This window comes from Anas platyrhynchos, chromosome 16 (assembly GCF_047663525.1).
Source record: "Anas platyrhynchos isolate ZD024472 breed Pekin duck chromosome 16, IASCAAS_PekinDuck_T2T, whole genome shotgun sequence".
In the NCBI taxonomy this organism is placed as follows: domain Eukaryota; kingdom Metazoa; phylum Chordata; class Aves; order Anseriformes; family Anatidae; genus Anas; species Anas platyrhynchos.
In genome coordinates, this window is record NC_092602.1 from 8,779,475 (window position 1) to 8,793,551 (window position 14,077).

The following is a 14,077-nucleotide window of genomic DNA, read 5'->3' on the forward strand; positions in this document are numbered from 1 at the left end:
CTAACTAAAGCACCAGCAAGGTTGTTGCAGTTGCATGCTTTTCTTTGTGAACAAAGCCACACGGATGCTATTTGGAATTAAGTCAGAATGGGGGGCCATGAATACCCCTTCCTCGGAGCTGCACTCCAGTAGCATATTCAGTGGTTATGAAGTACACAAAACAGCTGTTGAATATAGATAACAATGGATGGACTGGTATTATTGTATACTGTAAGTTTGTTTTGTATAGTTCAAGTGATGCAGCAGGTGTTTAAGTGTAGAAGGAATACAACTTACAGGTTGGCGATTATGAATTTAAAATTGAAACATATTTGACCTCCTAAAAAGAAAAATTAAATCTAGAATTACTATTTCAGCTGTGCCATTTCCAGTTAAGAATATAACACGTCATCTAAATACTTTCCAACATTTTTCAAAATAAATCAGTTAATAAATGCAGCTGCTACATTGTGCTACAGGGTTATCCATGACTTTAGACCTTTATTGAGAATGGCTTAATTACAAATAAAAATATATTTATGTAAAAAATCCCTGCATGTAAAATACCCTTTCCTTTGCTGTGGACATCATAAAGGAAATAAAGTGATTACACATTTTCAGAATGCATACTTTTGATGAACACCATGGAAAACAATGTTTCAGAAAATGCAGATGTTTTGAATACTTGGCCAGTGAGCTGCTTTTTATCCTGAATTTGCATCACGTAGTCTTCTTTTGACTTAGGTTCTGCTTCTTTCTTGTGTTCTCATCTCTCATAACTGTATTCCATTTAGCCATAAGAGTTCCTGTTGCAATGGGTGGAACTCCTGTTTTCTCTGTATTAACTTAAACAGCTTTGGTTCTTTATCTTTCAATTCTGTTAACTATTTGAACCCTGGGTACCAAACATTTATTGTTACACCCCATCTGTACATTTCAGACCACTTAGCGTGCCCTTAAGTCCGTGTTTATGTACAAGCTCAAGATTCACATATAGAGGCAATTTTTCAAGTCTTTTTAGGAATTTTTAATTAGCTAACCAATCCTGCTCTAAAAAAAAAAATAAATCCTGTGGTAGTTCAATGCTACAGAATGAACTACCTAATGGAAAATGCCTAGGTTAAGAAACTAAGTGCTCTTATCAATCTGTAATTTACATACCTGTTAATTAGTAACATAGCTTATACGATCTCTCTAAATCAAACATTATTAATTTGGACTTGCACAGAACGTTTTCCAGAGCAGTAGCCTTCTGGTGACTTATTTTGGAGGAGTCATAAAGCATTATCTACTGTAGGTTTTGTACTCTGGTCATTTTCTGGGTTTTCGCTAATGTATTTGTCTATACTACTCCCAAATCACATCCTGATTTTTATTTATTTTGCATATATAACTGCCAGAATATATTCCAACTTCACCAGTGCTACGTAAAATCAGATGCGTAAAGTTTCTTGTCATGTAATTCTGTTCAGAACTTTTCAAAGGCTACTACATTTTACATCTGTTATTATTTTTCAGCCTCTGTGCACAGCATGCTTGATTCTGTTTGCTTAATGTTTTCCATGTCTTATAGAAAGTCAGCAACTGATAAAAGATGTCTTTTCTTAGATTTTTTTTATCATGCTGAAAGTAGGTTCCTATTTATTATTTCTACCACTCAGTAACAATGTCCTTTAATTGTTCCGCACAGTTCCTGAACTTGGACAGTTCTTTTCCTAAAACCATGCCAAAGGTGTGGGATCTCTGTCTTAAGTGCAAAACAAAGTTTTGTCAGCTTTATGTGAGTACTAACAATTTTTTCTGCCCATTTTAATTTAGGTAGGACTGGAGATCAAAGACTTGTAAGCAATTGTGATGGACAAATCTGAAGTAGGCTATTTCCTACACTTTTACAGTGCTCCTCAGCAAAGTAAATAAACTCAGGTAATACACGAAAGGATTATGAATGGGCTGCTAACAATTTCACTTCAGAATGTCTGAACAAAACTTGAGCTTAATCCAAATACACCTACAGTATAAGAATAACTACAGTTTCTGTCTTTTTTACTGTTTGTATTCCCCCTTTTCTTAATTGAGTTCAACTTTTAGAAGGTCACTAAATTAATACCAATAGCAAAGTTTGGCTCAAAGTATGATTCAGCATTTCAGCTGCAATCCAGTCTCTCCTGTCAGTTAAAATTTACAAACAAAATACATACCATTAGTATATGAATTAATATTTTCTGTATTTGCTTAAGTTTATATTTAGATTGGGTGCATCAGAAACTGGTGTGCATGGATGTCGCAATGCTTAGAGACTTTTTTTTTGCAAAGAGCCACAAAGACTCTCATGTCCAAAAAAATCTTTAAACTTTTGGGGTAATACAGAGTTCTGGGCAGTCATCTGAAAATATTTAGCCAAAAGAGATGCAGTTTGTAGTGCAAGGGATCAATCCCAATAACTGCAATTCAAAACTTAATCCAGTGGCATCAATACTAAAACTGTAAGGTGAATTTTGTAAATGGGAAATTTTCTAATGTAAATGTTTAATTCCTACAATACTGATGAGCCAAAAGATGTTTTCATTATTTGAAAGTGGTTTAAGTTAGTATTTCTTCCTTTCACAATACCCTGCTGAACCTCAGATCCCTAGATTTAGGATGAAGATCAGCCCTTGTTGCTTTGAAAGAGAGAAACAGGTATTTTCTATTTTTTTTTCTGGTTTTGTTTACTTAAACCTATGTGTATATTACCAAGTGTTAAAGTTCATACATTTGGTGCTTCTTTTCTCACGTGTTTAATTTGAAAATAAGCTTAAAGTGAAGAGGCTTAGGGCCTGTATTTTAAAACTGCTGTCAAATGTGCAGTGTTAGAAATGAGAAAAGTGTGTGACACATTGTAAAATCAGGTATTTCATTGGGAATAAAAAGGCAAAGACAGCGTTGCAATATAGTTCTATCAATGTCTATAAAGCCTCCCTTGTTTAAGATCCCACTGCAATTCAGGAGCAAGGTCTCTGCAGGGGTGTCCTGAGACAAGCAGCCAACTGCCATGCAGGCTGCACCAGAAAGGACCAGAAGTATCGGGTGTGGATGTCAGCTGTCTGTGTAGATGAACAGAATATCCTCATCCGTGCCGTAACTTGTCCTGGCTTCCTCAAAGTTACTGATGCTGGTGCAGCATGTTCCTGTAAAAGAGGAATTAAATGTTAGTAAAAACTCAGAAGACACCTGTGAAAGGCTCCCATTCTGGGTCTAGCAGCATCTACAAAGAAAAGTACTGTACATAGAGTAGATCAATTGTTGCTTGTTACAGCTTTACTTGCTCAAATAGATTTTCTCATCTCCAAGGCAAGGCTCACTGAAGTAATGCTGTAAATAGGTCTCAAAGTGGTCATCTTGCTATACTCTGCACATAGGTACAGTGCAGCATCTCTCACTAGCCCATCTTGAAGCCAAACAAGTTGCTAGAATGTGTATCTCAGTGACTCAAGTAAATCACAGCACAGATTGCAGCAAAAACTTCATGCATGTAGCACAACCCTTTCTGACAAATTGGTCAGTTATACTTGAAATATGTGCACACTAGTAGGGGAACTCCAGCTACGGCTCTGTGTTATGGACATGTTAAGAAACGAGGTGGCTGAGAATCCACCCAAAAGGAGCAGGCTACTCACGGTCAGCATAGGCAGGGTTGTTGTAGTAAATACTCCCTGAGGCTTTGTTGTAGCCACACAACACAATGAAATGGCCCTGGTAGTCAGGATTCCTGCAGAAGCACTTCTGTCCAATGGGGAGGAAGCAGCAATATTTGACAGGACTTGAGCAAAGATCACACAACAGCAGGACTGCATTCACTAGGACGATGGCTACATGACCTTGGGACAGGTGTTTTTGGATGTCTTGAACAGTTACTGTGCTGTAGGGGGAAAAAAATCATGTTTATTTACAAGTTTAGGAAAGAGACTGGCATTCAGTGAAGCTAAACCCTCCAGGCTTTGCTACAAAGCCTGACAAAACCTGTGCTATTCATGGTCTTTTGATCTCATTGCTGCTCCTGAAGTGCAGAGCAATAGCACTGGATTCTGCAATAATGTAGATGTAATCTCAAAATGGATTGGGTGCCTGGGAGAAGAGTATTAAAGAAGTTGGCAACTTACTCAGTAATTTAAGAGACTTTTGTTGTGGGAAAATCACAAGTGAAATGTTCTATCCTGCTCTTAGAAAAGCTTAACTCCGAAGCACCAAGTCTTCACTGACTGAGCAGCTGAAGATCATGTAATCACTAACCAACTTAATGCATGCCCACATTTGCCTCTTTCACGCAGGCATATGCATCTCCCAGTTGCAAGTTTGGACTACCTGATTCTTTTGAGGCTGTACTTCTATAGTACCTCTTACAGAAAGCAAGTATTAACCAAACATAGCCTATAATCTCATCTGTTAAAAGCTGTCCTTCACTGAGGCAGATGGTATATACCATATGCATTAGAACTCATCCCTTGGATGTGTTTCAGATGTAGTGCTATGTGTCATAGCTGACTGAACTTGTTCTTTTTAAATCTTTCCCAGCGTTGCTTTTACTCTTCGGTGCCCCAAGCTGAGTACTGCACAGGTACACATGCATTCTGTCCCTGCCTTGATCAAGGACACAATCTTAAGATTTCTACAGCAAGATGGACTGACTGTCCCTTCTCTCTTGACACACAGCTCTAATTAAACAGGTAGTGCCATACAGACTGGATATGTTAAAAAGAACACTTAACAATTCTGTTAAATGAAAGTTGCATTGCAGCATTCAAATAATGTTGTGGCTGCCCAGTACCCTCTCTTCTTTCCTCATTCCTAACTACTTACCGCACTTCAACAGAGATCTAAACCAGCTTCTCTATAAAAGGGGGTGCAACTCAAGCTGAACATGCATTAGTTATTTCCCATGAATAACAAACATCACTGTCAGTTATAGGTTGTTTAAACAATTCCACAGTTTTTCCTCTTTTCCTGGGTTTACAATTCTTTCATGAGGTTCTTTATTTTATCCTCCTATCAGCAAAGGCTCACATGCCAGCTTTATCTTTGTGCTTCTGTCTAGGAACAGAGACCTATAATATTTGCATAGCTCTAGGAACAATGGGCTGTGTGTCCACATAGCATTCTCCTTAATTCAAATGACAATGGTTCTTAACAATGGCCAATTAAAGCTCTGTAGGCATTCCCTACTTGGATAATCTTAATGGAAAATCAAATTCAAAATATAATAGCTAACTTCTGTCAACATTTGCTAATCACTCTGTCATGACTATTGTTCCTCAAATTTCATTATTAACTCTTTGTGTCCACTCTTCTGAGATATAAAGTAAAAAGACTAATTCACCAAAAAGGCTGTGGGTCTGATTTCAGCCTGGCTTTCATAAGTTTAGCTCAGTGACTCCAAAAAAAGCATGAAGCCCCCAATCTCCAAAGAGCAAAGCGAAAACAATAAGCTTACCACTTCTCCACCAGCACCTTGCAGGCTTTGGCTTGTGCAAAGAGCTGATTCACTCGATTTTCTTCTGTGTCAAAGTGCTTCCTATAAAATGACTGGAGATAACAGAATTTATGAACTGGAATGATGATCACCTTAGGTAATCCACCATTTACAATGTCTGCTAGCAAGGGCCTGTGTAAGCTGGAGATCTGGCTATGGGATAAGAACTCTCTCCCTTAGTTCACTGGTAATAAGAATTCCTGCTTTAAATTATCAGTTTAATTTCATTCCTGGTCAGTTACTGTTGCAATTTCCAAGCAGTGGCTATTCATCTGCCAACATGAAAGAAGTCTGTCTGGTTTCTACTGGGCAGGACGCTGCATCAGAAAAGCTGTTGCTTGTGTGTGTGTTCATTGGTCCTCTTGGTAGCAACCTTGAAGAAGCTCTCCACGGCCGTGGAAGCTGAACTGGCCTCTAGAGGTGGTTCCTCCAGGCCAGGGCTGAGGCATGGTGGCAGGGAAAGTGTGGAAGCACAACCACTGCCCGAGCTGTGCCTGTTCTGGAGACAGCTAGAGGGCTTCAGTCTCCAAGGGTGTTGAATAGTCTGGAACCTTTTGAGAACACTACGCAAAAACTTTTAAAAAAAAAAAATCATATAATGGGATCAAAGATACAAAATACATGGGATTCTATCTAGCCGTGCCTTTGGAACTGATTTATACCAATTTGGGCAACAGACAAACCTTGTTTACAGGAGCTATAGTTAACCATCAGTAACGCAGCAGAGCCTTTCTAGCATGACGCGCAGCACTCCCTTTAAAAACTGCCTGCTGTTTCCCAGTAGATAAGAATACTAACCTGATTTTTGTAGCCCTTGTCCACTCCAAGTGTCTGGGTGCAAAATTTATGCTTAACACCGAAATGCCGCATTAGGTAGGCCAGGTCAATAGTCCAGATACTCTTTGTTAACTGGAGCTCTTGGATGGCTTTCTGAAATTCATCATTGTCCAAGTGATTCAGGTACCTATGGGGTTAGTAAAGGCAGGGGAAGGGAAGCACAGATCTTAGGAGAACCAAAGTGTGTGCTGTAGCCCGAGCTTCCACATCACAGGAAGGAAAAACTGAAACAATGGGCTTGGCTAAGAAATAACCAAAAAACATCCCACAAATGAGCCACAAATTTAAGGGAAGGGAAAGGGAATAGGGAATATTTAACTGGATTTATTGCTGACTTTTTTTTAGAAAAGTACCAGTATCTCAACTGCTTTATAGCACTAGACGTATACGGGATGCTGTACAATAGGCAAGCTATACTCAGCAAGTACAGAACTGTCCTGAAGGGCTTGCAATCTATACATACAATCTTAATAGAGCAAACACAGAGAGGAGTGTTAAAGACTAATAAAAACTTGCTTCACACAATAGATGGTTTTCAAAAGGAGGAACTGCAAAGGAAGTTGGTAAATACTCAAAGGAAGTTCATCTTAGGTACTGATGACAGAAAAGGCAATAAAGGGGAGATGGTCTTGAGAAAGTTTAGGATGTTGCAAAGGGATGGAGAGGGGCAGTAACGAAGAGTTCTGGAAGTCAAAACAAATGGAATCAAATGCAAAAAAAAAAAAATACTGGAATTGAGGAAGCAGGGTAAACAAGGTCAGATCAACAGGGTGAGAAGATTAATCTTAGATGCTGAGTTTTAGGCTGACAGGTGTGGCAAAGGGAATGAAGAGGCAGAGGTTACAGTAGTCAAGATGGGAAATTACCAGCACACGGACTAACGTCTTGGTAGAAGGGATGGAGAGAAATGAAAATCTTCTGCTTCATATCTACTAAGTGGACATCTAAATAGGTATTTCTCCTGCACCTAAGCTCATGTTCCTCTGTGGAAGGAAAGAGGAGTTCAGCAGAACAGCTACTGGTTTGAAAAAGAAAAAAAAAAAAAAGAGGGCAATACAGTGCATTGTTTTGAAGTTGAAACTACTCCTGGAACAAAACTGTTCATCCCCCAGATTTGGGGCTCAGCAAGACCGAGGCAGTATATACTCACAAACCGGGATAAACCTACCTATTGCTTGAAAGTACAGAAAGGAATTACATGATCTGCTGTGGTAAATACCAAACCTGAATTATAACAACAGGAAAGAAGGATAACTTTTTATCAGCTTAAGCATGCCAACCTGCAAAGTTCTTAGACTCAGTGCTGAATGGATTATTTTCAGTCAATCAAAACAATTACTGAAAAGGTCGTAAGTCTGTCGTAGTTTCTATTTTCCCTTGCTTCTCCTGGAGGGCGGTGCTAAGCCCTGGCAGCAGTATTTCTCCAAGGGCACCCAAGAATATGTGCTCCTGTAAGACTCAGTCAAACTCACAGCTGCTTCTGCATGTCCCTTCTCCCTGGATATTCTTTCCTGGATCCCCCTCTCCCACGGATGGGATTTCCCACCCCTTCCAACAAAACCAGTGACTTACTGGAGCACCATCCTGGAGCAGGCCAGCCCACAGTCCCAGTGGTACAGCTGCTGGATGATGGGCACTTTCAGCTGGACACATTCAACTGCGGTGAAAACACCCCGTTGTGAGCAAAACATAAAATACATCAATCCATACAGAAATGCTTCTGTACCTCAGCATTCTGTAGTGAGAGTAACTTGGAAATGGGTGGCGGTGGTTTTTGGTTTTGTTTTACTTTATCTGATTGGCAGGTTCTTTTTCTTTTAGTAATTTGCCATTTCTATATAATTAGGCTATTTCTGTATAATTAAGCATTTGGTATAAGCTCATACTCCTTTACTGTTACACACCCAGATCACCCTGCTGTATGGTCCACCCTTCTTGTGGAAGTTTTACTTTATTTTTGGTGGACCAAAAATAAAGTGAAACTTTAGCCTCAGCCCCTAACTGGGGAGCAGTAACCCCTCCTAAATAATACTAGGTAAGCCATAGATACACATCCTTCCTCATGCGTCTGAATGTATTTCTACGCCTCAAAAATCTTAAACCAAAAGGGAAGAAATCAGACACACCCAAGATTTCTAGGCTCTGATTTCTTATGAGCTTTTCTAGAGATGTATTTTTCCTCAAGGACTGTAATTGTCAGGAGTAATTTTAGGTTAACGAAACTCAAATGATACCAGCTGGCCTCCTCTATTACCTCCCTCGATAACAGCAAAGAAGAGGGACAGGGAACAACGCTGTCAGAAAGTCCTGGGACACCCCCAGTACTGACAGCCCTTGTGTTTCCTTCAGAGGTGGCTCTGTGGTGGTTTCAGTTTCAGAAACACCCTTACGACCTGGAGGGCTCTCAGCGTTATTGCTACTTCAGAGTTAAGCAAAGTGAGTTAATCATAAAAGCTTTCTTCACATAACCCAACCTTTGATCTGGAAAAGCTCCTCGCAACCCTCTGTTACTACAGGGTCAGGGCAGCTGCGTTTCAGGACGGGGACAGGACGCGTTCGGTGCGGGCTGGCAGCTGTAACGCAGCTTTATTGACAAACGCTGCGGGTGACACCGGCTGTGGGCTCACCCCGCTCCCTGGCGCAGTCCCGGCCGGCTGCAGGGACCCGCCGCTCCCCGCGGCTGTGGCGCTGCTGGAGCCGGCACAGCCCCGGGGCTCCCCGAGCCCCCTCCCCCACGGGGCTTCCCCCTGAGGGCAGAAACAACCCCCGGGGACCGGGACCCGCGCCCATCCTCTCCTTTCCCTCAGCGCCCCGCTGTTAGCGCTGCCCCGGGCCCGTGACGAGCCCCAAGAGCGATTCCGTGCCGGGGAGGCGGCGGCAGCCCCCAGCTCCCCCCTCAGCGCCCCCCGAGCCCCCTCAGCCGCCTCCCGGGGCCGGCACTGACCTGGCTGAGGCGGCGGCGGCTCCCCCCCGGCCCCCTGCGGGCTCCTCATGGCGGCGCCGGGCCCTGCCGGCCGCTCACCGCCCGGCCATGCCCCGCCGCCCGCCCGGCTCCTCCCGCCCGCCGCGCCTCAGGGGAGGGGAGGGGGGGGGGCGGAGGGCACGGAACCGTCCTGCCGGGGCGCGGCGGGCCCCGGGCGGCTTTGGCGGCGGGGCAGGGCCTGAGCCGGGAGCTTTCCGCTTCCGGGCTGCGCTGCACGGCGGGAAGGCGGCGGAGCCATTACGGTGCGCGCGGGACGGGGACGGCGCTGAGGGGTCTTGGGGCCTTGGGGACGAGGTTTTGGGGCCTTGGGGCTGAGGGGGGCGGCCGGGGCTGGAGCCGTTCCCCGACTGGGTGCCCGCTGCTCACGGGTGGGTTCCCTGCGCCACAAGTGTGGGGAGGGCGGGGGGGTGGTGCTGGCTTTCAGCCCCTTCCTCCCACGGGCATCTCTCTGGGGCAGGGTTATCGATACACGCGTGTGGGGCAAGAGAGAAAATCGCCTCCCGTAGGGAAAGCCTGTTGCACAAAGCACTTTGTGCGTTATTTCCGTTATTTTGATTTTTTTTTTTTCCCTCCCTTGTCGCAGGTGTAGAGCCCCAGCAGCGCCAGCATGTCGATCGGAGTGCCCATCAAGGTGCTGCACGAGGCTGAAGGCCACATCGTGACCTGCGAGACCAACACGGGGGAAGTGTACCGAGGGAAGCTGATTGAAGCCGAGGACAACATGAATTGTCAGGTACGTGCTGCAGGACAGAAGGCAGGCGGGCTGAGCTGGGCTTGGAAGCGATTATCTGTAGCAGATTGACAGCTTGATTTAGAGACCCTTGGTTTTACTCTTAGGATAAGTAAAACTTTGCTACTGATGCCCCTAACGTAGAGATTTGAGATTACTGAACGTGCCAACATGCAGGTTATTCTTTCTGGGTTTAAGAGTGCTATTGGGAATTTCTGTCAATGGTATCAGAGTTACTAAAGTCTTGTTCTGTGAACAATTTTTCTGCAGAAGTTCTTTATTTAGTGTGTCATTGAAGCTGTTTTTAATGCACGTGCCTTAAGGCATCCCAGCAGGCTTAATTTCAATTGGCTTTTTGCAAATCACAGTTAAAATCAAAATGCTTCTGTAATAGTTACAGCTAGCAAAGGTTTATTAAAAATAATTTAATATAAGAAAATAAGTTTTATTAGCTTTGTTTTGTACTTAAACTGGAGAAGGTAAAAATTCTGGTTCCGCTTGAATAGCGGCATGTGTAAGAGTATATTTAACTGGTGCTGGGTGCCTTGTGGTGCCACTCCAGTTGAGAAGGCAGCGTGCTTGGAAAGTCTTTGACTTTGGTACTTGAATCCTGGCTGTATATTCTGCAGGCAAGAATAGTGGGAGCCCAAAACTGTGCTAAAGGCCTCTGTGAACACTGATCTGTATTTTCCAGATGTCCAACATAACAGTGACGTACAGAGATGGGCGAGTGGCACAGCTTGAGCAGGTGTACATCAGAGGCAGCAAGATACGGTTTCTAATTTTACCGGATATGTTGAAGAATGCTCCTATGCTGAAGAGCATGAAGAATAAAAACCAGGGTTCTGGAGCTGGGCGAGGAAAAGCAGCTATTCTCAAAGCTCAGGGTGCGTACAATCTGTTAATGATTTCGTGTCTGTCCTCCCCATCCTCTCTCCGTTTTGCTGTAGAGGAACTGGGCAACTTTCATCTCTATCACTGAAGAAGCATAAGCTGTTGGAAGCTGAATGATTATTTCTGGCATAGTTTTTGTTTTATCTTACGGTGAGAGTTAAGACTCAAACTGTCCCATGCACAATATTGATGTTGCAATAGTCCAGGTATGTTAAGTAGTCTTTTAGAGACTTGATGTAAAATTTCAGCTTTGGTTTTCCAGTGAAGGCAGCCGCCAGCTGTTTGGACTACTCGAGAAAGGATTCAGGTGTTCTTGTTAAACTTTTTAGGGGAAAAAATAATCAAGTAGAAAGATGATACTTGAATTTTTGGGAAACAGTAATTATTAGCATTTCATCCTCATTAGTACCTTTCTCATGTGCACAGTCTAGTTACAACAAGACTTGCTAATAGTCATGAGCTCTAAAGTCCTTGGTTAACTCTAGCGAATGCAGGAAGGACGTGTGTGGGAGAAACGTCTGCTGAAACATAGCGAGTTCTGTTGCAAATCCTAGGAAGTGTGTGGTCTTAAATCTCATTGGCTACAAACTTTGTGCGTCAGATTAGAAGGACACAAAGTGTGTTAATCTTTTATTGCTATTCATACACATTGCATCTGTTATAAATAGCAAGACTGTAACTATTGGTTATGCTTCCTTAGGCAAGAAACTTTTGCTTACTATGTCACAGTCTGAATTTAACCTGAATAGGATGGTTTAGTTTCCATGCTTCTAAGCAAGAGACTTCGAGAGTTAGTTATTTTTGGTTTTGTCAGTTTTTGTGTCATTTTTTTTTTTTTAACTGTGCAGTTATATCAAATTCATGTAATCCCTGGTGTTTTCTTTCTTCAGTGGCTGCAAGAGGAAGAGGTCGTGGTATGGGCCGTGGCAACATCTTCCAGAAACGAAGATAATTTTGGCCTTGTCCAATGTGCTTTTTTTATTAGGGGGTATTAACTGTACTACATGTGTGTTGCTATCGGTTTTGTTTAATAAATATTTCTGAGAAGAACTTGTCTGCTCTTATATGGCAGGACTCCTCTTCGGCACACTAGAGTTCTGGTTTGTTTCTGTAGGTGGCAAATACATTTTAGGTTGATTTTGACCTTAAAATTGCATTGTTTGGGAAACAGCAGACTTGGTATCTAGATTTGACTTCTTTGTACTTTTGTGTAATGCGTTGAGTTTTAAAGATCATCTTGCTTCTTTTTTCTTGTTTAATCCTGTTGTTATTCACTCTAAAGAATTAGAAGCTATTCTCAATGAAGAATTTTTAAATGTTTTGAAGCTGTGTTAGTGTCTGCGTTTATGGAACGTACAGCCAAATGGAGGCAGCTTCCTGAGAAGCAAAGCAGTGTTCTTTTACTTCACATGGATCTACAAGAGATACAGGTCTGTCTTCAGAGCTGTATGTTGAGCTTATATTCTTGTATTTTGTATTTTTCTCTTGGGACATGGGAAAACTTTTCACTATAAACACCCAAACTTAATATTTGGTAGACAGGTTTTTCTAGCCTGAGTCTCGAGCCTACTTGCCTGAGGTGAAAGATTTGATTCTAACCCTGCTATAATAGTTCACTTGTTCTTCCTCTTGCCTGGGAAGATAAAATGGAATATTAAAAAACAAACAAACAAAAAAACACACCTCATTGTCAAGGATTAATTTGAAGTGTTTTGTGCATCTGGAAGGTGTATGGGGAAAGTCATAAGGGTGGTTATCTGTTAAAAAGGCTCTTTAAAAAGGCTAATCTTTTGAGCAAAACTTAGGCCTAAATTTTGCTTTTGTTTTTAAAAATCTACACTTGGTCACATTGATCACCAGCTCAATTGTAGGAAGCCAAATTTAGTTGTAGCTTTATTCTGCTAAAAGTATGGCGTGGCTGTTCTTACCAACATTAGGAGCTGAGATATTTAAGTTAAACGCGCCTGTACCTAACTGCATACTTGCATACAATCAATTATCAGTCCATACATGTATAAGAAGCTATCTAGTCTTGCTTCTCTCCTCTAATGTGTAAAGACTCTCCCTTGTGTGCAGACATGAAAGTTGAACTAATGTATTCGGTTGTTGAATTGTCTGTAAATAAAGCAGTGTTTGACTGCAGATCGCTAGAAAAACCCTGCTTATGTTTTGTTTTGTTTTCTGGTTAGTAACGATCCTAAATATTTACATTAGAAACATCTGTGAAGAGTCTGTAATGTATTTGAGATTAATTTATAAAAACTTTGCCTTCTTATGCCTAGATTGAGGAACCTGACTGAAAGACAAGACAGTTTTCACAAAAATGCTTCCAAACGTGGCATGTGAGCCATGCTCATATAGCAGTAATGTTTTCCCAAAGACAGTATTTCAAAGAATCACAGAATTTCCATCTTAAAGTGAGTACCTAAAGGAATTTTGTAGCGATGTTGAACACTTCCTTGTGGGGAATCTGTTCCTTGTATCCGCAATCACTTGAAATAGAACCCTGACTGACATCAGCTGATCATGCACTTCCCCTCAGACTACACCTGTGTAAAATCCTGGCAAGCAAAACTCTGGTGGTCTACCTGCAGAGTGCAACATTTTGAATAACTAGTAGAAACAGTTGTTTGTGGAGCTCTAATACTCAGCTTGTTTCCAGCTCTTACTGTGGGAGAGGACGTTACTTTCACAGAATTTCCTCCCCATGCCTACATAAGTTACTGAATTTCACAAGATTGTTTTGAGAAAAAACATCTTAAAATCAGTGTGAAGCAGAAGCCCATTTTGAGTCTGTAGCAGATGCCCACTTGAGACTCTCCTTTTTTAACACACAAAGGAGAAAAGAATTCCATCCTGTTGCTGTGCCCTGAGCTTCATAGTAGAAATTGAACTGTCTGCATATATTAGTTGTGCTAAAGCCTGGGATCTCTGGAAATGGCTGGTAAGACTACGTGTGTTCTGTTGGCGGCTGCTGGCTTTGTTTGTTGATAGGTGGTGGTATGTGAGATGTCAGCTTCACTAACAGGTAGCATTATATCTATATTATATTTAGATGTTTTCTGCTTGTAGTCTGCTAATTGTTTTTTTATGCATTTTAATACACCAGGTTTCTGTTACCAACCTAATCTGAGTTTTTGTACACTGG

At 42.0% G+C, this 14,077-nt stretch overlaps 2 protein-coding genes across 3 annotated transcripts; one reads left to right on the top strand and one right to left on the bottom strand.

Annotated features, from left to right (window-relative positions):
- Positions 1-453: 453 nt before the first annotated feature.
- On the bottom strand, positions 454-9,447 carry GUCD1 (guanylyl cyclase domain containing 1). Its single transcript, XM_027470095.3, has 6 exons — positions 9,267-9,447; positions 7,895-7,979; positions 6,284-6,449; positions 5,447-5,538; positions 3,636-3,877; positions 454-3,146 (listed from the first exon to the last, which is right to left on the bottom strand). The coding sequence occupies exons 1-6, from the start codon at positions 9,313-9,315 to the stop codon at positions 3,055-3,057; spliced, it is 726 nt and encodes a 241-aa protein (XP_027325896.1). The 5' UTR covers positions 9,316-9,447; the 3' UTR covers positions 454-3,054.
- On the top strand, positions 9,409-13,085 carry SNRPD3 (small nuclear ribonucleoprotein D3 polypeptide). 2 transcript variants are annotated; one of them, XM_027470096.3, is made up of 4 exons: positions 9,409-9,547; positions 9,889-10,038; positions 10,730-10,922; positions 11,820-13,085. In XM_027470096.3, exons 2-4 carry the CDS (start codon positions 9,913-9,915, stop codon positions 11,879-11,881), a joined length of 381 nt encoding a protein of 126 aa, XP_027325897.1. In that variant the 5' UTR covers positions 9,409-9,547; positions 9,889-9,912; the 3' UTR covers positions 11,882-13,085. The 2 variants fall into 2 exon arrangements, with proteins under 2 accessions (XP_027325897.1, XP_027325898.1); XM_027470097.3 differs by having other exon boundaries at positions 9,536-9,673.
- The last annotated feature ends 992 nt before the right edge of the window (positions 13,086-14,077 follow it).

Coding starts and splice junctions, on each gene's coding strand:
- SNRPD3 (XM_027470096.3), top strand. CDS start 9,913: ATGTCGATCGGAGTGCCCATCAAGGTGCTGCACGAGGCTGAAGGCCAC. Junction 10,039..10,729: donor AGGACAACATGAATTGTCAG/GTACGTGCTGCA, acceptor TGTATTTTCCAG/ATGTCCAACATAACAGTGAC. Junction 10,923..11,819: donor AGCTATTCTCAAAGCTCAGG/GTGCGTACAATC, acceptor TTCTTTCTTCAG/TGGCTGCAAGAGGAAGAGGT.
- GUCD1 (XM_027470095.3), bottom strand. CDS start 9,315: ATGAGGAGCCCGCAGGGGGCCGGGGGGGAGCCGCCGCCGCCTCAGCCA. Junction 3,878..5,446: donor AAGGTGCTGGTGGAGAAGTG/GTAAGCTTATTG, acceptor TTCCCCCTACAG/CACAGTAACTGTTCAAGACA. Junction 3,147..3,635: donor CAACCCTGCCTATGCTGACC/GTGAGTAGCCTG, acceptor CCTCTTTTACAG/GAACATGCTGCACCAGCATC.